At 41.0% G+C, this 23803-nt stretch overlaps 1 protein-coding gene across 2 annotated transcripts in view; it reads right to left on the bottom strand.

Moving 5' to 3' along the window:
* Window positions 1-23803, bottom strand: part of FOXN1 (forkhead box N1) — a 63216-nt gene that overhangs the window by 2910 nt on the left and 36503 nt on the right. For both annotated transcript variants that reach the window (XM_072138247.1, XM_072138248.1), the window contains exons 5-9: window positions 20193-20318; window positions 11725-11852; window positions 10553-10649; window positions 5559-5766; window positions 1592-2083 (exon numbers count right to left, since the gene is read on the bottom strand). In XM_072138247.1, the coding sequence (XP_071994348.1) occupies window positions 1592-2083; window positions 5559-5766; window positions 10553-10649; window positions 11725-11852; window positions 20193-20318 (1051 nt within the window). The remainder of the gene's footprint in view (window positions 1-1591; window positions 2084-5558; window positions 5767-10552; window positions 10650-11724; window positions 11853-20192; window positions 20319-23803) is intronic.

Genomic DNA, 23803 nt, shown 5'->3' with positions numbered 1-23803 from the left:
CTTTTCAGTCAGCTCCTGGATAGTGTAATCTCCCCAGAGAGCTGAATCATCAAGGGAAAAATTTTATAGGTATGAAAAGAGTTAAAAGCTAATTATTTAAGAGTTAAATAATAGCGTTCTGATCTGTCTGAAGTGGATGGACCTCAGAAGGCTTTAAGATAAACTGCTCACTACAGGAGAAAGAGAAGAAACAAAGATGCTCTTTTACTTACTGGGGTTTGTCCATGAAAGAAAGTTCTAAAATTGTAATCCCTTAGCGATATTTACACAATAAAGATAATTTTCGACCCCTGTTTTAGCTTCTATAACTTAAAGACCAGAGTATAATTTCAGAGTGTGGGCGGGGACTCTCTAAGCAGATGCTTCATCATTCCTCTGTCTTATGAGATGCTGTGCACTGACATTGTGCTTAGATTATAAGGGTACAGGGTTAATATACACTTTTATTTAGCTTCTGAACATTCTAGTAGTATCTGACACATAGAAAAAGAGAGGTGAGACAGATAAGAGATGAGAGATGATGAAATCCATGAGATGGATTTTAGGCACAATGATACTCTCCGCTCTGCTATCTCACCAATAACACACAAAGTCAACCCTGCTATGTCCTGTAGTTAGTAGAGTAAATCTTTACACACTGCTGCTTGCCAGCAGGAAGTGCCTGTGTCTGAGCTCGTCTTGTAATGCAACGGGCAGTGGAGGGGGGGGGGGGGAGAGAGTACTTCAGTGTGCAGACATGAGAAGCTATTCAAGAGAAAAATCCAACCATAGCCAGAAGATTTACAGTTTGATCCATGGATAATTAAAATTGTATACAGCATGATACAACTCTATCTCTACACTGATAGAGACAGGTTGGACTAATATCTGTGAAATTCTGTATTTTTGTTCATAACAGTGAATTAGATAGTGTGTTATTTTGTCATCCTGAGTGTATTTAAAAAATCTGGTCTATGTGGGAACATCCCTATAATGAAGTATCATACAAATATTACTTAATTTCATCAAATTCAATTCATTCATTTCTGAAATAAAAAAAATCCTTCATAGTGAATGAAGGAATTGAATGATTTTGAGATTGCATGAGTCATTATTTGTGGCATTTAATGTAGAGATTGGAGAAACCAAATGGCTAAGTAAGTTGTGTTGAGCTATTTACATTCTTCTGGTTGCCATAGTTTGTAGTAGGCAGCTTAATGTTTGTAACTTAGGGTTCAATAATTTTGACTGCAATCATAGATAATATATAGATGTGCTATGGTCACAGCCGGGGCTGGATTTTGGTGATGGTTCCTGAAGCGTACACCCAGGGGTCCCTATAACTTTGTGCTTAAAGGGGTCCCTATTAAGTGTGAGAAAATTGGGTGGTTGCATGGCTGTGTCTATGTGTATTACTGGGCGCTATGTATATAAATTTATTACTGAGGCTGTATATATATATATATTAATAGCAATTTCTCATTTCTCTTAATGCTGTTTAAGTTATAATCCTGCCCCATAATCATGTACTGAAAATTAAGAAAAAACCCTTGGAAATAATTCTGCAATATATTTATTGTATTATATAATGGACCTTATTAGATCATCTTACCTTGCAGTTCAAAGTCTGTAAGAGAAGGATTGAGGGCATCAATGTCGTTACTCAGCTCGCCCTCTATCAGTTGGTCTTGCATGGTCCTGGTAGGGGAGTGCTCCGTTAACATCTTAATATTGTGGAGAGGAGGGGTGTGGGCAGGTATTGGAGAGTCCTGGGGATTGATGGGTTGGGTATTCAGTTCACCTTGGTTTTCTGGTGGAGAATAATGATTCTGCGGTAATGGATGAGGCTGTTGTATCATTGCTGGTGAGATCTGTGGATATCCGTGAGGAAGTGAAGAATAACTTGGTGGTGGCTTCTTGGTGTGCAAAGCTTCAGAAACATTATGCATCGGTTGTAGCGATGAGGACATGGTAGGGGAAATGTTCTGCTCACTCTGGATGGACATGTGCATTGTGGATGATGTGTTCATGATACCGGGATTACAAGCCAGGAGCGAGGACCTCAGCTTCTCTGTTCTTTCTCCTATAAGCTTGTCAAGATCCTCTGGAAAAGAAAATAGAAACAAATACAGTATATAGTATATAGTGTACAGTGAAGTGATCTCACACACCAGTGCACAAAGTCCTGCTACAATCCTGGAATATAAATGCATTGTTCACAGTCCTGCTGCTTATATTTATCTCCTGGGCCAATATCTAAAGCTGTCTTTGTATGGAAAATACTGACAGATTCCTTTTAAGTAAACTTTGATGGGATGACCATCTGCCTACTCTACCAATTCCAAAATTGAGAAGGGAATCTGGTCTTGAAGACTGATAGCAATCTGATGTAGAGGATATTGTGGCACATTTACTTAGGGTCCCAATCGCATTTTTGCGCCAAATTGCCCCGGGATTTTGGCGCACGCGATCAGATTGTGGTTTTCACACGACAGAAATGGGGGGGGGGGGAGTGGCTTTCAGAAAACCCAACGGATTCCGAAAAACCGTGGAATTAAAAAAAAATTTGTGTCGCACAAATACCACTCACATACACCGAGACAGACTAGGTGAATTCCGGCGGACTTCAGCGCAGCAGCGACACCTAGTGGACGACCTTAGTGAATCCTGGCAGAACCTGAATCAGCGTCGGAGAATGCGCCGCTGGATCGCCACTGGACCGGGTAAGTAAATCTGCCCCATTGGGGCACATTTACTTACCCGGTCCTGTCGCGATCCAGTGGCGCGTTCTGCGTCGAGGATTCGGGTCTTTCGGCGATTCACTAAAGTAGTGCGCCCGATGTCCACCAGGTGTCACTGCTGTGCTGAAGTCCGCCAGAGTTCACCATCATATCCTGGGTGCAGGCACATTTGTTTTTTAAATACCGCGGTTTTTCCGAGTCCGTCGGATTTTCTGTGCTTTATTGAAGGAAGTTCAGTTCTAGAATGCGGTGATTTAGAGTCAGAGGAGATATTTATAATGTGCATGTAGTGAGCCCCAATTCTGCCCTCTGCTTCCTATTTGCCCCCCCCACCTTTATTGCTATTTTTATATCGACATTAATAGGGAAAGTTCATTGCTTCATACCGTAATATTCTGCTCTCCCTATCAATGGGACATAAGTGTCCCCAGAGCCGCCTAATTACAACCATCTGGGCTTCTTATAGACAAACCTCTATGAATCCGACAAACAAATGTATCTTTCATGAACAAGGAATTATTGAACAATTTTTATTGGTTAATCTTTTTGTTACTCTTTATCATCCGAAACTGCAGATATCTAATCACTTGTGATCTGGCCCACAGGCAGTTTATGAGTAATATATGTAGATTGTAGATCAGGGCAAAAAAACATGCACACACCTGTTGTTGAACATTCAGATGCTAATAGCGAACTAATACAATTCGCCACATAAATTAGACGATACAAACACCCACTAGGGAGAACCTATCCATTCATGACACCTTTGACAGCAAGTAATATGGTATTATTGCTACATTTATGGCATGAGAATGATCACTTTTTGGACTTCTCAAACTCTTGATCAACTAGAGATATGGGGCCATATACATTCAAACCCTTTGCCCCCAATCCTTTTCTTAATATGACACATTGAGTAAAAATATTTTAAACTAAATTTTTTTCTCCTAAGGCCGGGTTGCCCATGAGCAAGTTTGAAAAAATGTTCTGTCAGCTGGTGGGATTTCTCGGACTGATCGTCGTATCACTGTGTCAGTTCAGTCCAGTGATAAAAGGATTGGTCTAGGAAATCCTACCAGCACAAGCAACTTTATTCACAGACCGATCTCACTCATGAGCAACCAGCCTTCGGGTGAAGCCACAAATAGCGTTTTTGATCTGTTTTTAAGCATGCGTTTTCAGTACGTCTAAAAATGCATGTGCTTTGACAGTTTACCATGCGTTTGGCTGCTCACAACCTGTTTATCTATTAAGATAATTGAAAAAAAACCCGGAAAAAACGGATGCATTTTGAAAACGCATGTTTAAAAATGGACCAAAAACACTGCGCGTAGCATCACCCTAAGGTCCCGTTTTTAAGCAGTCTGTTAAAAAACGCATGCGTTTTGATCAGTTTGAATTAAGATAATTGGTCAAACCTGTCAAAAACTGATGCGTTTTCAAAAACGGACTGCTTAAAAACGGGCCAAAGACCCCTTAGAGTGATGGCACACGTTCAGTTTTTTCAGATGCAGTTTTTGAAGCCAAAAGCAGGTGTGGATCATAATGGGTGAGATAAATAATTGAAAGGTGCTGCTCCTCCTACTTTTACTCCATTCCTGGTTTGGGCATCAAAAACTGCATCTTAAAAACTGAACGTGTGACATCCCCCTTAGGCTGCTTGATATTTAGAAACACAATTCACATGTATCTGGGAGGAGTTTCTCCTGATCGCTTATGTATTTAGACCTAAAAGCTTGGGTTTGGAAACAAGCATCACATGTTTTCTATTGTTTATCACCCTGCTTTTCTTATTCCCTAAAGCAGTCATGGTGAATCTTTTAGAGAGTGCCTAAATGACAACCAAACCCCACTAATTTATCGCAAAGTGCCAACATGGTAATATAAGCACTAGCTTACTATTCACTTCCCTGTCACAGCTTTCAATTGTATCAGCATCTTGAGGACACCAATACAGTAAAAAGAAGGAGGAGAAAATAAGATTATTGTTGTAGCTTCCACCCAGGATGTTCTGAATAGGAACAATAGGGAGGACCAGAGCAGGAGGTCAATGATGAATCCAGGTCTGTCCACACCTTCTCCGTTAGTCCCAAGCAACCAAGGATGTGACACTGTAAAATAGTGCTGAACACAGGACGTCCTGGGCTTCCTCAGACTGCAGAAGAAGTCCTTGTCTGCTAAACTGTCTGCTGAACTCTGTGTTGGGTTGAGAGCTGGCACCCGTGCCATAGGTTCGCCACCACTGCCCTAGTGCAGTGATGGCGAACCTTTTAGAGACCGAGTGCCCAAACAACAACCAAAATCTACTTATTTACCGTGAAGTGCCAACATGGCGTTTTAAGCAGTAACCTATTGCTACCTGTTCTTCCACATCTTTCAATTGTATTGGCCGCCTGAGGCCACCAATACAGTTAAAAGAAGGAGGGCACATTCAGACTCTCATTTTAGCTTCTCTCCCGGGTCTCTCTGTACAGGAAGAATTCTAGACCACAGGAGGACCTCCAAAGATAATGAAGTTCTGTCAGCACCTTCTTACTTTTCCCGCAGTTCCAAAGAGACAATGAAGTGTCCCTTTAAAATAGCGCTCAGAGCAGCATCTTTTATGTTGCCTGGGACTGCAGGAAGATTCAGCGTTTGGTGAACTGGGGCGATGGGTTGAGTGCCCACAGAAAGGGCTCTGAGTGCCACCTCTGGCACCCGTGCCAAAGGTTCGCAACCACTGCCCTAGTGCAATGGCTTAGGTCTAAACACATCTGTGGTCCGTAGATGCTCCTCCTCGCCGAATACCATAGTCACCGGACCTCCGCTGCTTAATTAAAAAAATGGTGCTACCCTTACCTGGCTTTGCCATGCTTTTCCTCACGGTTACCGGATCTTTCCGTTTCCATTTCTGCAGCTCCTCTTGCATCTTATCGATCTTGGCAGGATTCAGAGCCCATAGACATCCTTTCCGGGATGAACTTCCAGATTTATTCTCTACTTTCTCAAAGCACTTATTAAGAGACAAGTTGTGACGCACTGAATTCTTCCACCCATCTGGAGCGGTCTGAAAATACAAGATATTCCTGTAACATCTAGGTTGATTTTACTCAACTACAACAAAACTGGGGCTACCACTAAAATATTACCATTACAATATTCCTAAATTAAATCTCCATATCCAGCATATTACCATAGGTCCACATATTTATGACACAGCTTTGTAAAACAACACAATTTTGTATAACTGTGTCATTATCTATCCTTTCTGTGCAGGCACCTAGTGGCCGTGGTGTGAAGTGCCGCCTTTCGATGGTTTTGTTAATGTTACCATGTTCTATTTAAAGTTTCATGAAGAATTTAAGTCTTCAAATGGTATCAAACCTTTCAACAAACTTCAAATAAATTAATGGCCCAGTATGTGTCTAGGAAGGACAATTTAGTATCAATGGGCATTAAATTACTTATATTTGACATATTTTGGTAATTTTGCCCTCAGCAGCTATTATTTCTAACTTACAAGTGCCCGGGAGATGGTAGCAGGGGATTAATAGCTTATCTACATCCCCTTTAATATGGATAAGTTTATAATTACTGTAGGATCAGAGTTCTAGCTATAATATAATACATTCCCAAATCTAACTTTGACTGCCACTAGAGGGCGCTCCCTGCATAGGAATTCACACAGCTTCCTTTAGTGACGCTAAAAATACTGGGACATGAAAACATATATCCATTCATGTATCTATCTATACAATTTCTACCTCTTGAATGCATGCAGGGGGTTCAGTTTTGCAGAATTGTTTTCAGTCTGGGAAATGCAATCATTAAATGGACTGTGTGTCCTAAACTAGTGCAATATTTAATGTAGCGTTTAGGATGGAAACATATGTAGCAGATGTTTTGAAGAAACATTTTATTACTGAAACTCAGTTCCAGTAGAAAATCATGTTTTTTTGGCATTCACCATTCTAAAAATTTCTGAAAGTTAACTAATCCTTTGAAGCACATATTTTTTCTCAGAATGAGTCGGCTCCAGGTTTCAGTAGGCTCCTGGGCGACAGGTCTTTGCAGTGAACTCATGTGACAGTATTAACAATTCAGAAACTAAAACAGTCTCCTATTCCCTAAAATATTCCTTATTTTATTATACCAAAGAGCCCCCCACATGGTTATTTTAAAAAAGCCCCCCTCACACACTATGGATTCATTAAATACAGCCTTATGTGGGCCCCCCCCAGAAGCTCTGGACCCCGACACTTGCCCAGGTATGCCCAGTGCGTGCGCCCGCCCTGAAAGAAAAGGCCTCATGTTTTACTCCTTTCTCCAGCAATGAGCAGTTTATCTCGAAGCCTTCTCAGGTCTGTAAAAAGCAAATATATATGGAGGCTAAAGATTAACAGGGTTAGTTATCATACAGGGCAGCCGGACACATCAAGAGGCTTAGCCCCCCAACTCTTTGCTTACCAGCTTTATCAGCTGACTTATATGCAGGAAGAAAGGAAGGGGGTGGGGGGGAGACACAGGAACATTTTTTTTTCTCTGTTAATTAATTGCCCACCCCTGATTTAAAGGAAATCTACTAGGATCAAGGATTTTAAAACAAGCACACTGACATACTGGTGTGTGCCCCTTCTTGGATGACCCACTTTTCTTTAAGCTCCTTATGCCCTTGTTTTGAAGAATAAAAGGTTTTAAAATTATGCAAATAAACCCAAGGGGCTCCAGGCTCCATTAAAACCTATGGATCCCAGAGCTCCTTGGGTTTATTTGCATAATTTTAATATCCTTTTTTTTGAAAAACCCAGGGAAAAATAAGCTAAAAAAGAGAAGATCCTGCCAGAGTGGGCACTCTCCATTATGTCAGTGTGCTTGGTTTACAATCCTTGATCTTGGTGGTAGATGTCCTTTAAGGGCAGTAGGATATATTTTTTCATATAACTTTTACATTTTATGTTTTTGTGTTCATTTTAAAATTCAGTGAATTATGTAAAAAAAAACGTTTGAAAAATAAATAAAAATAATTTAGATTTTAGGATGTAAGTAAAATATATTTCCGTCACTGTCTTAAAGGATTCTGCAATAACCGTGACTAAAGTATGGAAAACAGCTTAAGCTCTCATTTATACCCCAGATAATATACACAGAGCCCAGACAGGATCCACTTTCTACTCTCCCAGCCCATAAATAGAGATGTGTCAGTCATACAAATGTCAAATGCCATGCATCACTTTTATAGTTGTGTCTGTGTCTCCGCTCATAATAACAGACATATTCAGCCTTCTATCAAGTGGTTTCCACCCCAGATAATTGCATGGAATTTTCATTCCCATTAATGGATTTTAAATACTGGGAGGGGCTTGGATTTTAAGCAATTAATTGCAGCCATAAAATATAAAGACCACCCATTCCATCTGAATACTGGCAAGGAGTATAGGAATGCCATCTACATTCCAACAATGATTATCATGGACTTAGGAACCCTATAGCCCCATCATGTCACTTATATTTAAGGAATTGTGTATTAATAAAAGGAATTAGCGTGTCTTTCCCTCTGTAGGACGCCCCCAACAGGTCTGTGCTCACTGATTCTTATTATCTCCATGAGATATTACCAGATTACTGGTGATAGAGTGTCCTATATAGGTTACTTGGTCCATCTAGGGGATGGGGGGGACTGGTTTTAACAGGTTTTATTGCATCTTTTTTACCCAAATATTAACCTTGTAAAAGTTCCTGAACGCCTCCCCAGCTTTTAATTTATGTATGCCCCCAGAGCAAGCCTTCTCCTGCTAGGAGAGAGCACTCGCCCTGCTCTATACAAGGTACCCCCACAGATAGAACAGATTACAGGGGGGGGTCTAATAGAAGGACACCCCTAGACTTCAATAGAGAACCTACATAACAAGAATGGAAAGTCATAAAGATATTTTATCTACTAAACAGTATTTCTTATGTTTTCTTCCACTTTGAAGAAACATAAATCTAGATTTCTAGAACTGTGAAACGCTGCAGGTTTTTCTGTACACAATTCATTGGTAGGAGATTTAAAGCATTTATGTTATAGTTGGACATCGTGACCGAGTTAAAGGGATGTCCCCATTTCAGCAAATAGATGTGATTGTTTACGTACTGACAAGTTACACAATTTTCCAATATATTTGTGTATTAGTATCTCACTGTTTTCTAGATCTCTGCTTGCTGTCATTATATAGGAAGCTTTATTTTTTACTTCCAGTGGACAGAAATCACACAGGTGCACGGCTCGTTATAACACATGGCTCTGATTACTCTCTGTGATAAGACGAGCTACAATGGGAATACCCTTTTAAAGGGAATCTACCACATAGATACATTATTTTTCTAAAAAGCACACTTACATGATCCATTATTACATGATCCATTCTTCCTTTATCTTCTATTGGCTTTGTTTTGGAGAAAATAATTTTTTAGAATTATGGAAATGAGTCTCAGGACTCCTGGCTACATTACAAAAGCCCCTTCTGGTTAGGGATAGGGCCTAACTTGCTGATCAGTGGGGGTCTCTCTGCTGAGACCCCCGAAGATCGCAAAAGCGTCTGACCCCTCTTTGTTCCGTCAGACTAATGAAGCAGAAGGCAGCGCATGACCATTCTGCTCCATTAATCTCTATGGAGCTGACTGAGATCGGTGAGCGCGGCGCTCGGCAATTTCCTTTGTGGGAGTGCCCCTTTAAGGATTGGTCCACATATGGCATTAATACTGTGGATTTTCCCAGAATGAATTCCAGGCAGTAACCTGATCATTCGACTAATGATACAACTGTAATACCCTTTGCAATTATTGTATTCCTACTGTATGAATGTCCTATTTCAGTCTTTGCATGCTGGAACTTGTAGTACTAAAGAAAGCAGAGACCAGAGGGAAGTCATTGTTTATGTTTCGCCAACAGCAATGGTAAAGGAGGGAAATCTGATTTTTGGCATTTTGTCCAGAAAGTCAGATGTGTCAGTCTGAGTTGCATTTTTTTAACTTGCTTTGGGTTATTAATTCCCTTTGGGGCAACAATTGTAATTGCTAGACATTCCTGACTTGTAATGGTTAATAAAGAGAAATATGAAGAGGCTGTGCTAGGAGTGTGACTGTCAGGTCCTAATCACTGCCATAAAAGTCTTCTCTATAAGGGCACAGATCCTAAACTGATTGTACATGTGTCATATAGGTTGTCAGGTTAATATTTGTATATGTGTCATATAGGTTGTCAGGTTAATATTTGTATATGTGTCATATAGGTTGTCAGGTTAATCTGGACAGCTGAAGGTTACAGTAAGTGTTGGAGTTGTTATCTCAGCCTAACTTTACTCTTAAGAATAAATTATAGCAGTGATGGCGAACCTTTTAGCGGCCGAGTGCCCAAACTGAACCCCAAATTCCCCTTATTTGTAGCGAGATGCCAACCAAATATTAAAGCAGTAACTTATTGCTCCCTGTTCAACAACTTCATATTTTCCTCCTGAGGACAGCAACACAGTAGAAAGATGGAAAATGTTCATCATTTTAGCTTCTTTCCAGTGTCCCCCTGTACACAGAGAATTGTGGGTCCTCTAAAGATAATTCGGCCTTGTCTACAATTCTCCCTCTTCCTACAGTTCTAAGTAGCGAAGTCGGTATCAAAATATGACTGAAGCAGCATCTTTTAAGTTGCTTAGAACTGGAGGAAAATTCTTTGAGTCCTATCTGGTGCGCTGGGGCGATGGCCCGGGTGCCCACAGAAAGGGCTCTGAGTGCCGCCTTTGGCACCCGTGCCATAGGTTAGCCACCACTGAATTATAGGGTAAGGTTTGGATGGGATGTAATTGTAGTGATGAACTTACCTTGAAATAAGGAAAGTGCTCAGTCATAAAATTGTAGATCTCGCTTACGGGAAGACTGCCGGTTTTACTGTTCTTAAGAGCCATAAATATCAAAATGCTTTGGAAAAAAACCAAAATAAATATGTTAATAGCAATTAAGTTATATACACAAAGTTGGTCGTCACCGCAGCTAAAAACTTATCACCTCTCCTGACATATCTGTTTAAGCAAACACTTATTCACCCTGGAAATGTAGATTGACAATGGGTTTTACCATTCATATTGTGAGTTGGATGTATTTATACTAAGTCTGGGACTGTCAATAATGATTGGACCAACTCTGTATGATCTTTTTACATAGCAAAAAGTAGTGGTTTACAATATGGGTTGTTTAGGCAGCAGCCCAGGTCCCAAGGCTTGTAGGGAGACCATGACCACCCAGACCATCCACCATGGTTGATACTGTACTGTAAAGATAATAAAGAGAACCTAGAAATCCTCATATATTGATAATCCTCCAAAGGTCCTTAAATTGCGGAATTTAAAGTCAACGGAAAGAATCCCCCGTTCTTTCCCAGGTACCTTATGTAGGTAGTAAATATAATAAATAAGATCTGTAGGAATCAATCGATTCAATCAATAGAAATAGTATCTGAAAAAAGCTGCTCCTGATACTTATTTCACAGGTAATACGATATTCACTAAAACAGATATGTCAGGAAAACTGAGAGGTCATCATTAAGGGAAAATGGGGCACATAAATTGGTTTGGAAGCTGCAGCAGCCTGTGTATCCGATCTCCTAAATGCATTCTTCCTCTACTCTACACCATCCCCCTCCCTCCCCTACCTGCTCAATGCACATGACAGGAAGGGGGAGGGAGCTGGATGAATGTGAAGGAGAGGAGAGTGAGACACAGACACACAGGCTGCTGCAGATAACCCCCTCCTTCTCCAGGACTCACCACACACTGCTGGCAGGGAGCCAGGTGAAATAAAGTTGTATAAAGTACTGAAATGATTCAGAATGCTGACAAAGCAGTTTTAAAATCAGCCTAGAATAGACTGTTGGAACCTGTCACCAGCTAAAAGGTGACAGGTTTACTTTAAGACTGACTTAATTTGGCATTCATTGTTTGCAGATACATTGTGCAAACGCAACTATTATACGAATATACATGTACAAGAATGTTACCTGTAGGAATAGATGGGTTTTGGGTACAGGGGTTGCTGGGCTTCCATTCCAGCTTGTGGTGCAATCCTTTGGTATGGGTAATGTGATGTAGAAATGTATGTAACAGGATAGCTTCCTCCTGTGGAATACTAAAGGGAAGACAAGGTATGGTTAGAGCAGGTGGTCACAACAATGAAAAGAACCTGAAATGTAATATTCTCAGACTGTATATCATACTATCAATTAATACTGGCTTCAGGGCATCTGAAATTGTGTCTCTAGATTATTGGTTCTACGGCTTCTGCCCTCAAAAGCTTAGCTCAAGTATGACTGGAAACTACTTCAAGACTGAATAAAGCTGCTCTGAGCGTCCATACATAAACTATACCATCCCTGTCATATACCATCATTATATATCTCTCTTGTAACAGCACCTTATATCCCTGTACTGTGACATCACTGTGTATATTATCCCTGTACTGTGACATCACTGTGTGTATTATCCCTGTGCTGTGACATCACTGTGTGTATTATCCCTGTACTGTGACATCACTGTGTGTATTATCCCTGTACTGTGACATCACTGTGTGTATGATCCCTGTACTGTGACATCACTGTGTGTATTATCCCTGTACTGTGACATCACTGTGTGTATTATCCCTGTACTGTGACATCACTGTGTGTATTATCCCTGTACTGTGACATCACTGTGTATATTATCCCTGTACTGTGACATCACTGTGTGTATTATCCCTGTGCTGTGACATCACTGTGTGTATTATCCCTGTGTGTATTATCCCTGTACTGTGACATCACTGTGTGTATGATCCCTGTACTGTGACATCACAGTGTGTATTATCCCTCTAGTGTGACATCACTGTGTGTATTATCCCTCTAGTGTGACACCAATATATGTATTATACCTGTTCTCTGACATCACCATGTGTATTATCTCTGTACTGTGTGTATTATATCTCTACAGTGACTTCAGTGTGTGTTTTAGCCACGCACTGCATTTTCTCTACACTGTGACATCACCTGACATGTCACTATGTGAACTTTCCCTGTCCTGTGATTATAATGTGAAATCACTGTGTATTTGAGCCACATAAGCCACTACATCGACTAAAGGCTTATGTGGAGAAGAGATCTAATATGTAACAATTACAACATATAATAATAAGCCCTTTCTCCATTAATCTGTTCCTTTCCTATGATCCCACGTATTCTAGGAGATCATGCACACTCCTTGTCCTCACGCTCTTGTGTCTGGATGTAAGACAAGCGGCTGCAGCAGTTATACCCTATCTGTGTAAGTTATAGCGATCATTATGCCCCGCCCCCTGATTGCGCCTCCCCCTTCAACCAATCAACATCTGAAAACAGAAGAGATCATCAGGAAATGAAAGCTGGTTCTCTCATACGCTGGAAATATAATGTACGGACAGAACATGGGGGGGGGACCATTCTTCTACATACTTTTATGATATCCCTTTAAAAGCCTTAACTGCTAAATGGTTGAAAGCACCTTGAAAGGATACAGAAGGTGTGGACATGGGAGATGAAGGCAAATTATGGCCAGAGATTATCGTTTTATATAACCAATGATTATTGCAGTCAGGAAATCAGACTTCAAAGTGCAGGAATACTCTACAGTTTTATTGAGGGTGGGAATCTGAGAACGATTAAAGGCCTGTGTTATGAATTTCAGGAAGGTGCCTGCGCTCAGGTTCTTTTATTTGGTATTAAAACTGGGTTTATTGGATTTGATTAAGACATTTTGAAGTCAATTACGTTATACTATGTACATATCTAATATAAAAAGTTATACCGGCTCATACACTGTGCTAGTATAAAGCTCAGCTGTGTAAGATCTACATATAGGGCAAACCAGAAAATGGGCAGGGGTGTACAGCTACCTAGGGATGTGTCATGTGGGTTTAAAAGAGTCTGTCAACTGTTTTGACCATACAAAGCTGTAGAGAGTGTTAGGTTATAGTGTTAGCCTTATAGATCTGTGTAACCATACCTCTGTGTGGTATAAAATTCATTTATATTCCAGGATTGTGGCTGCTCTTGGAGCACTCTGGTGCAATGGTTTGTGAAGTCTATTCATTGTATGGCTGCATAGCCCCTCCCCTCTATAGCTATATCAAGCTTCTGGTTAGATATTAAAGCAGAGGGGAGGGGGTGGGGAGAATGCAGAGATCCAAGAACAGTAGTTACTGGGAGACTCCTTCAGTGCTCCAAGTCCAGCTTCTATCCTGGAATGTAAATGCATTCACACTGCTCTCCTGGTTCTCCTTTGATGTGATATCTAACCAGAAGCATGATACAGCTGTTACTCAGAACAAAGGGGAGTAGCTGTGGTGTGATCTCACTCACCATTGTACATTGAAGGGAACCTACTACCACATTTTTCACAAAAACAGCTAGTAACAGGTTCCCATAAAGCCCTTTTAAGTAAATGACACCCTTCTTTTAGCTAAAAATTGTTTCCCTCACATACCTATAAAATTAACTTGTTTTACTTGGTGCATGTCCAGCTCGGCCAGTCCCACTCATCTACTCTCCCCCATGAACTTCCTCACCATTCAACACTACATGTCACGTGACCAGTGTGATGTCACCCAGTAACAGTAACGTCTACCTCATGTATGTATCTGATCACATGTAATAGAAGTCTCTCTCAACGTTTCAGCAAGGCGCTGTGTAAAACATTTGGCACAGCATTTTCTACCTCTGATAATAAGAAAAAGAAGCTGTATATGTCTGTAGTTGAATATTGGCAGACAGTCCCTAAGTACTAGTTCCATACAGCAGCATGTCTTAGTAGTGAGACCTGTCAATCAGGAACAAGGAGGCAGGGCAATACATGTATAATTTAATATATCTACATTCATATCATTGGACTCACCACAGGTGAGTTGCATATAAGTTTACAAACTGATTTTTTTAACATTGCAATGCATTTTAATAATAGTTTTTTTGAAGTTTTTATTTTGGTTGGTTTAAATGGCAGGTTACCTTTAAGTCCAGCTACAATCTTTGAATTTAAATGCATTTTTCATATTGATACTAACAACATACAAGGAGATGGGGTTACGCAGATCTCCAGGGGCAATATAAAACACGGTCTGGAGCCTTGTGTGGTTAAAACCGCTGGTAGACTCCCTTTTGACTATTGTCCATAAAGTTACAGCAGGTAGTCCTAATAATGAGGAGTTTTCACCTCCTTATAGTCAAATTCAGAACTAAGATATAATAAAGAAATCATAATTTTTAAGAAATTATATTGTTACCATTTTAGAATTTAGAATTCATAACTTTCAGTCAGCAGTCTTCTCCCCTCTCTAGAACCTACATATAGTTCTACAGATATAGTTGTACATTTCTCTTCTACCACGTGCAATCCCAGTATAATAATCAATTATTTTGTCACAGCCACCCGGACCGTCTTTCCATGTGCATTATACACAGTGTTATTGCTATTAGGTGAAGAGCAATCATTTGTATGTCTGCACCTTGGGGGTGACACGGTCATTAATCACGTGAGGCCGCGGCCACCTGCAGATGCGAGCACCTGGGTCCATTTCCACGTGTAAAATGATAGTTATTTCCTTACTAAAAGGATAGTGTTAAAACATAAGGATAAATGTCTTGAAGTCGAATAGTAACACAAGTCAAAGAAAATGATTCCTAGTTAAGAATTTACTTTTAGCATTGGTTGTCCTCGGGTGGCCACAAGGGTCTCCAGCACCAGTGGAGAGGCTCAGACCAGTTTTACCTTACACACTTCTGCTAAATCTTTCCTATTGAATTAAGTTGTCTAACAAATAATTTCTAATGATTTTCCAGGATGTTTGGCCATACACATCATATATACCCGAGTATAAGCCTAGTTTTTCAGCACAAAAAATGTGCTGAAAACCCAAACTCGGCTTATACTCGAGTAAAAAAAATATCAAAACTCACCTCCTGGCTATATACTGGGGCAGGGGGCTGGCTATATACTGGGGGAAATGGGGTGGCAGGATATATACTGGGGGGCAGGTGCTGGCTATATACTATGGGGCAGGGTCCGGCAGGCTATATACTGGGGAGGCTGTGACCAATGCATTTCTCACCCTCGGCTTATACTCGAGTCAATAGGTTTTCCCAGGTTTTTGTGGTAAAATTAGGGACCTCGGCTTATACTTGGGTCGGCTTATACTTGAGTATATACAGTATTTGGTAGAAATGTTACATTAACAGGTTCAGCAAGCAAACACTAAGCCGCATCAATCCATGGTGAACGATGGTCTGTAAAGGGCTACGGCGACGTACAAGTGAATTACCTAAATCTCTCAAAATGTTTCAATCATAAACGTCTCTATAATCTCCTTCTCTATTTTATAGGGACATACCAAACAAATCTAAAACATGTAATGATGAATCATTTAGGTTATTAGTCAGAAGACGTGTCTCACTGCATTGCAATTGCCCTACTTCGATCCTCAACTGAAAGACAGCAATGTACGGACTTGATAGCACTTGCAGGCCTTAAAATAGAAATGTGAGGGAACATTTTATGATTCTGTATGTAGTCCTGCCAAACATATGTAGTAGGTAATTTTTTATATTTGATTGGGACACATTTGTGCAAATTGTATTTTATATATACTCCCCTACAGTACTGCCTGTGGAGGTATGATATCTACCATGTCCCACAGAACTGGGATTGCAAGAAGCCCCTGCTTCATATCATCAGGATTTCTGGGCCTCAGCTGTTCTATATGAAGTTTCCATAGAAGTCAAGCAAAAAACAGGGCTGTGTCCTTCACTGCATTGGTTATGAGACCCAGAAAACTTGGCAGTCCAGTTGGTATGGAGCAGATAAGGAGGACTTCCGGTCGCCCAATCTGTGGATCACAGGGCATCTGGGCTGTTGGACACCCTATGATCCTTCTGTGGATAGGGAATAACAGCTAAGACCCACTGTGTCCCACAGAAGTGGGACTGAAAGTACTATGACTTGCTTTGTAGCAGCAGGAACTCCAGGATTAAGCCACCTACCAGGCTGATCTGGAAGTCCCATAGAAGTCAAAGGAGCACAGGACGGATCTGTGTCTTGTACCCCATTGACTACTATTCCTCTTAAGAAATTTGAAAGACCAACTGGTATAAAGCAGGTCATAGGGACTTGTGACTAAGGTGCCTTGGACCTCCGGTGATCCTCCTGTGGATCAGGAATAAATGTTAATCTTGACACAGCCGAGACCCATGTGTCCCTTAGACCCGAGATTGCACGTACCATGCCTTGCTTTATAACAGAGAAACCTCCAGGCCTCAACTAGGCCACTCTGGAAGTCCAATAGAAGTAGAAGAAGCAAAAGATGGAACTGTATCCTGTGCTCTATTGACCTCTATGAGCTTAATAAACCTATAGGACGGCACAGGTCAGTAAGAGTTATGGTCCATCATTCTGCATATTGTAAGGTGTCTTGGTTGTTTGACCTCCCATTATCCTCCTGTGGATAAGGGATAAATGTTAACATGGTTATAAATAGGGTATAAATATATGATCTGGGGAGGTCTTGGCTGTTGGACCCCCTGGAAATGGCAGAACTGAGAAATCCAAGTTCTTATTTGCCCTCTAACACCAGGATTTTTGGAGTTTGGCAGTGCTGTTTGCCAGTTCGGAAGTCCCATAGAAGTCAATGTAGTATATGAAGGTCGCTTAGCAGGATAGACCAGGAGGTTCCTATTTGCTATGGAGAAGATCAGGGGGGCTTGTTTTCCCCTGTTCTGCCAAGACCTATGTGTCCAACAGAAATGGGACTGCAAGTGCCCTGAGCTGCTACACAAAAGTAACACAAAATGGATCTGTGCCCTGCACTACATTGACTGCAAAGGGTCTAAAAAAACTTTGAACTCTTACTGATATGAAGCAGGTCAGAGATACTTGAAGTCCCCTTTTCTATAGATTGCAGGGGGGTTTGGCTGCTGAGAATCCTGTGATTCTCATGTAGATAGCAGATAAATGTTATTTTCAACATAGCCAAGACCCACGGTGTACCACAGAACTGCAAGTACCCCAACAAGCAGTGGGACCTCCAGGCCGCAGACATCCTATAGGGCTAGGCCGATCAGGAAGTCCCATAGAAGTCAACGAAGCACAAGATGGAGATGTGGGTTTCGCTCTATTCACTTCTATGGGTCTTATGAAAGCTGGAGGTCCTACTGGTTTGGAGTAGGTCAGGGGCACTTGCAGTCCTCTTTTCTGTGGATTCCAGGGGGACTGGGATCTTCTGTCAATCTCCTGTGGAGATAAATGCTAATCTTGACACAACCCCTTAAATATCTTCCAACAAAAATACATTTCAATATTCAACATCTTGTGTACAGCTTGAACTAAATTTTCCAGGTGGCAGGTTCTACCATACTAGAGTTGGATACCAAATGACCCAACACTAATGAGTTTTTTAGGGGCAGAAACAGCTTCAATTAAAAACATGTTGTAACTTAAAAACAATAATCTTGACATTTTGTATCCTTTTCGCATGAATACACATTATCTGCAGACAGTTTCTAGTAACTGAACTTGTACGCCGTACACCTTGCAACGTGGTAACCTAGAACAATATTTAAGAAATGTCCCCTAGGGTTGGAAGACTAAGGGATGCGCGAGTGACAGCTTGTCAGGCTGCCAGTCTACAGGTGGATTGATATTGGTAATATAAGAGATGAGCATGTTGTAACTTATCCATGTTATGCTCCAGCCTGAGGCACTTTCCTGTTTTCTACAGTTTCTACAATGACTTATGCCAACGTGTTGTAGTAAAACTGGCACCTGACTGAAGGAAGGGAGGAGGCTCTTCTTTTTCCCAAACATGAAATATGATTGTAGCAATACTGACTTCAGGACACCTACAATGCTGAACATGGTACTTGGAACAAGATGACAGTCGGTAGGTGGGTAGAAAACCCATATAAACAAGCAGTTATTAGAATGTACCCATCATAGAAAAAGAATATATTATAATAGAACCTCGCCCTACAAGCATGTGCTGGGATTACAAATGCTACAGCCAAAAGATTTTACTAACTGCTCATAGAGCAAAACTATTTGCCTAGATAGTAAAGGGTAACTATCAAGATGACCAAATAGCTCGGACCAGGTCTCCCACTCTTCCCCCACCCCCAACCTTACCCAACTTTCCCAACCTCCCAACTCCCCTGTTACCTTTCACTTATTTTAACAACTTTCATAACCTTTACCAAATGTTATCAAGGTTAATAGTATTTTGATATACATGTTAAAGCATCCAAGAGAAAGTTCTCACTATCTCATCACCATCTTCTCACAATATTCGAAATATAAACAATGTATAACCTGTAACAGTGAACTGTGTCATATAAACTGTAAATTGGATGTTATATGTTTTACTCTACTTCAATAAAGCAAGAATGATAAAGAAAAAAAAAAGTAGACTTATTTTATTCACTGGCCAAAATATAATCGCCTACTACATGATTATTCCAATGTGCCACATAGTAAGTCACCTTGGCAAACACCAAATGGGCAATATTTGCCCTTTTGCCCTTTCCCGTGTGGCACCGTATCGCTCTGTGCGCCCTATATATATGTCCCCCTACGGTCGGGTGAAAATAGCCTTAATCTGCCCCTGCCAGCAACAACAAAAAGTTCACACATGAAGACATAAATATTTACCTGTTAACAGGATAAGACCTGCAGAGAAACTAAACCTTCCCCACTTACAAAGAACTACAGGTTAGGATCTCATGAATGTATGTTTATACAAGTGTTTATGGCTAGGTGTACACCTTGTTTTGTTTTTTTTGATACGCAACAAATTGCGCTATTCCATACTGCTCCTTCCCTCTGAGAGATGTGAACGCTTAGCCGAGGCCATTGAAGCCTATGGGGGATAGGGGCAGTAGTACTCCATCCCCCCGCCAGCCTCCGCTGAGCATATACTCAGGGAGGTCTCCAGTGATGTCACTGTCCATATAAGGATCACTCACTGCTGCCGATGTCTACTCTTTCCCCTGCCTTTACAGGGAGGGGTATTGTCTGACGATAATGCACTGTGCCGCGATTCACTAAGATCGTGCGCCCGATATCCTGCATGTGTAGCTTCCCCGCTCAGGTCCACCAGAGTTCACCTTCTTCTTCCTGGTGCATGTAAGTGCATTGTCTGGCGACACAATTTGAATCTTAACTCCCACGCTCAGTCCTAATCAGTCAGATCGTCCGACGGCACGCGCCCCAATTTCTGACGCATGGAAGCCAGCGCAGCCGCACCACAGTCTGATCACGTGTGACAGCCGTGAACAGGGCGACCCTTAGTAAATAAGTCCCAATATCATTGCGACCTTAGTTTCCTACTGTAATTGCTTTATTAAACATCCCGTTAAATGTACTCTCACATTGCACATGCGCTTAGTATACATAAGAAATCAATGGGGATACATAAGGGATTTACCTGAGGAAATGTCTGCGGGGCACAGTAGATCTGCTGTGTTGGAGATTGGGACCAGTACATCCTTTGCTCTTTTTCTTGCTGTCTCATAAGCAATGATTGTGGCTTCAGCTTCACTTCTGATCCCAACTACAAAGAGGACGACACATTTATAGCTTTAGTTTCATGTGTAGATTGTTTATGTCACTGCGCTCTATTTTTAAGCACTGACTACAAAGGCGGTAATATTAATGGTTACATCAGCAATATGGCAGCATGTGTTGTGTGTTTTGCCAGTTCTTTGATACTACTTCTTGTATAATTTTAGTATCTACATTATAAAAAGAAGTATCTACATTATCTACATTATAAACCGCTCTAAACATTCCTTAAAGGGGTATATTAAAGGAATAAGCATAATTCATATTCAAATAGGTCATTCAAATATAAGCTAATACGTAATTACTTTAGAAAAGAAGGAAATCGCAGCACATCCAACGGGATAAAAACACTTTATTCTTCATTCTTTAAAAGGCATACATCAGTGTGTAAGTAGGCAATGGAGACCTACGCGTTTCAGCTTGTCTAGACACACCGATGTATGCCTTTTAAAGAATGAAGAATAAAGTGCTTTTATCTCGTTGGATGTGCTGCGATTTCCTTCTTTTCTAAAGCAGTTGCAAGTTCAAGCCAGAACGTCGTGTGCACTCCGAAAATTCAACTTCCACCATCTGGGTACGTGAAACCTCTACCAATATCGTTTTTTCTCTATAATACGTAATTAGTTGTTATTTAAAATTTTGCTCCACTTAGCAGAAAAATTCTGTGGTCATACACAATATATGTGGTCCCCCTACTTTATCTTCCAGCTACAATAAACAGTTGGTATCTACAATGAAACTTTATTGTTAATCCTGGTTCTTATGAGAATCCAACATTTTTAATATTCAATTGTCACAGAGACCAAAAAAAATTTGGCAACGGTTTCAATAATAAAGTATACAGTTTTGATACATACAAACTCAACTTAAGAACAAATCTACAGTATGTAACCCGGGGACTGCCTGTAATGGAGAAATAAAATGTTACTGGCCCGTTAATCAGTCCATTGATTTTGTCCCTGAGGAGACAATGATCAATGCCAGGGCAGGTCATGTGATCAGCACTATGTTTGGCTGCAGTCGGTTGGTTGCAGTGCATCCACTATGGCCAGTGCTGTGGTGAGACACATCTCAATGAGGTAATGTGCAGTGTTGGCAGTTACATGCATCATTACTATGGTAACAGAGCAGGATAGTCTATTAGATCATCATTGGGAGCAAAGCATAAGAGGGCAGAGCTGTTACTGAGAACTGTGGGATCATGGGATTTGTAGTTGTAATTGACGGCCATCTTGGAGATAACTCTGCTTACTCTAAAAAAAACGTAAAATTTTGTGAATTGTAAAATCAAACTATTTAAGATCCCTTTTGTGACTAATGACATTGAGTTCTGTTGTATTCATTTATTTATAGAATCATGGGTTTTGTATCAGACATGCAGAATTTCAGAATACCCCTTTAAACAGTACAATGGCTATGCAATCTTCAGGTTGTCCCTTTATGGCCCCATACACACCACATTGCAGCTGTAAACATTAATTTAGGGAGAAAATTCTCAATGATATATTACAATGAGGGATGTCATAATGTTTGTGATGTTGCTTCATAAGGATGTACTGGTGAAGGAAACTGCAACTGTGTGGAATTTCAACTCAGCTCCATAGGTTAAGCCCCTAAGGATCAGGACATTTTCAGATTTTGCATTTCCATTTTTCACTTCCTGTATTCCAAAAGCCATAACTGTTCTATTTTCCCATTTAGCAGCTGTATGAGGACTTAATATCTGTGGGACCAATTGAACTAGTGGCATTATTCTTTATTCTTTGCAATCTATTGGGAAGCTGGATAATAATTCCAAAGGCAGTGGAAAGGACAAAAAAAAACCCACAGTTTTTTGCAGCATGCTTTGTATTTGCGGTTTTAACTACGCAGTCCAGATAACACATCCCCTTTATTTTATAGGTCATTAAGATCATAGGGATACTAAATTTATATAACTTTGTAGTTCACCTTCTTCTTCCCGGTGTATGTAAGTGCTTGGCTTGCGACAATTTTTAAGTTAAATCCCACGGTTTGTCCGAATCCGTTGGATCATCCGACGGCCCGCCCCATGATTTGTGTTGCATGAAAGCCGGCTTGATTGCGCCAAAATCCGATCGCGTGCACAAAAAACCCCTTTTAAATACCTGTCCCAATGGCACAAAATGGAAATCGTCAGGATGTCCAACGAAAGTGAGGTCCGGGGGGCTCTTAGTAAATGAGCCCTGTTTTAATACTTTGGTCTCTGGTGCTTTTTAACATGTAGTTTAGGTGAAATGGTCGTCTGTGACCATGGCCCTTAACAGGTTAACTGTCAATATTGTTGCAGTTAGTTCCCATGCACATGACCGATTGGGGGCCAGTGAAATGGCCGCACAATATGCAGCTGTATCACAGCCTCTATGGCACCCGTGTGGTGAGCATACAGTGTTTTACTGCACCATGACCGAGCCCTTCAGATTTTAAGCTATAGGTGAAGAGCTCTCACCCTTTCTCCCTAATAATAATAATCTTTATATAGCGCCATTATATTCCGTAGCGCTTTAAAAATTATAGGGGACATATACAACTATAATACAGTACAAACAGTGCTATGGAAAATTAGGAGTGAGGGCCCTGCTCACCAGAGCTTACAGTCTAAGGCTACATTCACACACATGTATGGGGGACGTATATACGGCCGACATATGTATGGCTGATATACGTCCCCCATACACTTCTATGGGCTCACGGCTCTATATGGGAGACATGTCCTATCTTTTCCCGTGATACGGCACCATGCGCTGTATCTTCCCATGGAGAGGGGCGGGGGTGAGCAGCGCTCATCCCCTGCTCCTCTCCGCAGCGCCGATGTATGCCCGCCATACTACGGTACGGCGGGCATACATCGTGTGAATGTAGCCTAAGAGGATGAGGGAGTGACACAAGAGCTTACAGTCTATGAGGATGAGGGGATGACACAAGAGCTCAAATTCTATGAAGATGGGGGAGGGGGGGGGGTGACACAAGAGGTATAAGAGCTTGTATAATGGTCCTCCCATTCTTTATAATGGAACAGAATAAAAATAATTTAATAAATAAAAAAACACTGTCAATGGGACTACAGAGAAGCCTGGAGCTTGGTATCTGGTGTTTGTCGGATAAGAGTTGGGAGGAGGACATAGGACGGGTTAGCTAGTCTGATAGACCTGCCTAAAGAGATGGGTTTTAAGAGCACATTTGAAACTTTGTAGGTTAGGTCTAATCCAGGGAAGGAAATGCCAGAGAATTGGTGCACCTTGGGAGAAGTCCTACCCACTCCTGTATTTTCACCCAGCTATGGCGACACAGGTTTGTGTAAATGAGGCCTAATACAGCAGATACATGAGAACCTGTGAACCTTCTCCATACAGCCTTAATCTCTTGAGGACATATATGTACTATGGGCAAGTCCCCAGAAGGTTATAAAAACTTGGCTACATTAACATAAATAATCCATTAATGGTAGTTTTGATA

The sequence above is a fragment of the Engystomops pustulosus genome, chromosome 2, assembly GCF_040894005.1.
Source record: "Engystomops pustulosus chromosome 2, aEngPut4.maternal, whole genome shotgun sequence".
NCBI classification, from domain to species: domain Eukaryota; kingdom Metazoa; phylum Chordata; class Amphibia; order Anura; family Leptodactylidae; genus Engystomops; species Engystomops pustulosus.
This window is presented reverse-complemented; position numbering and strand designations above follow the sequence as displayed.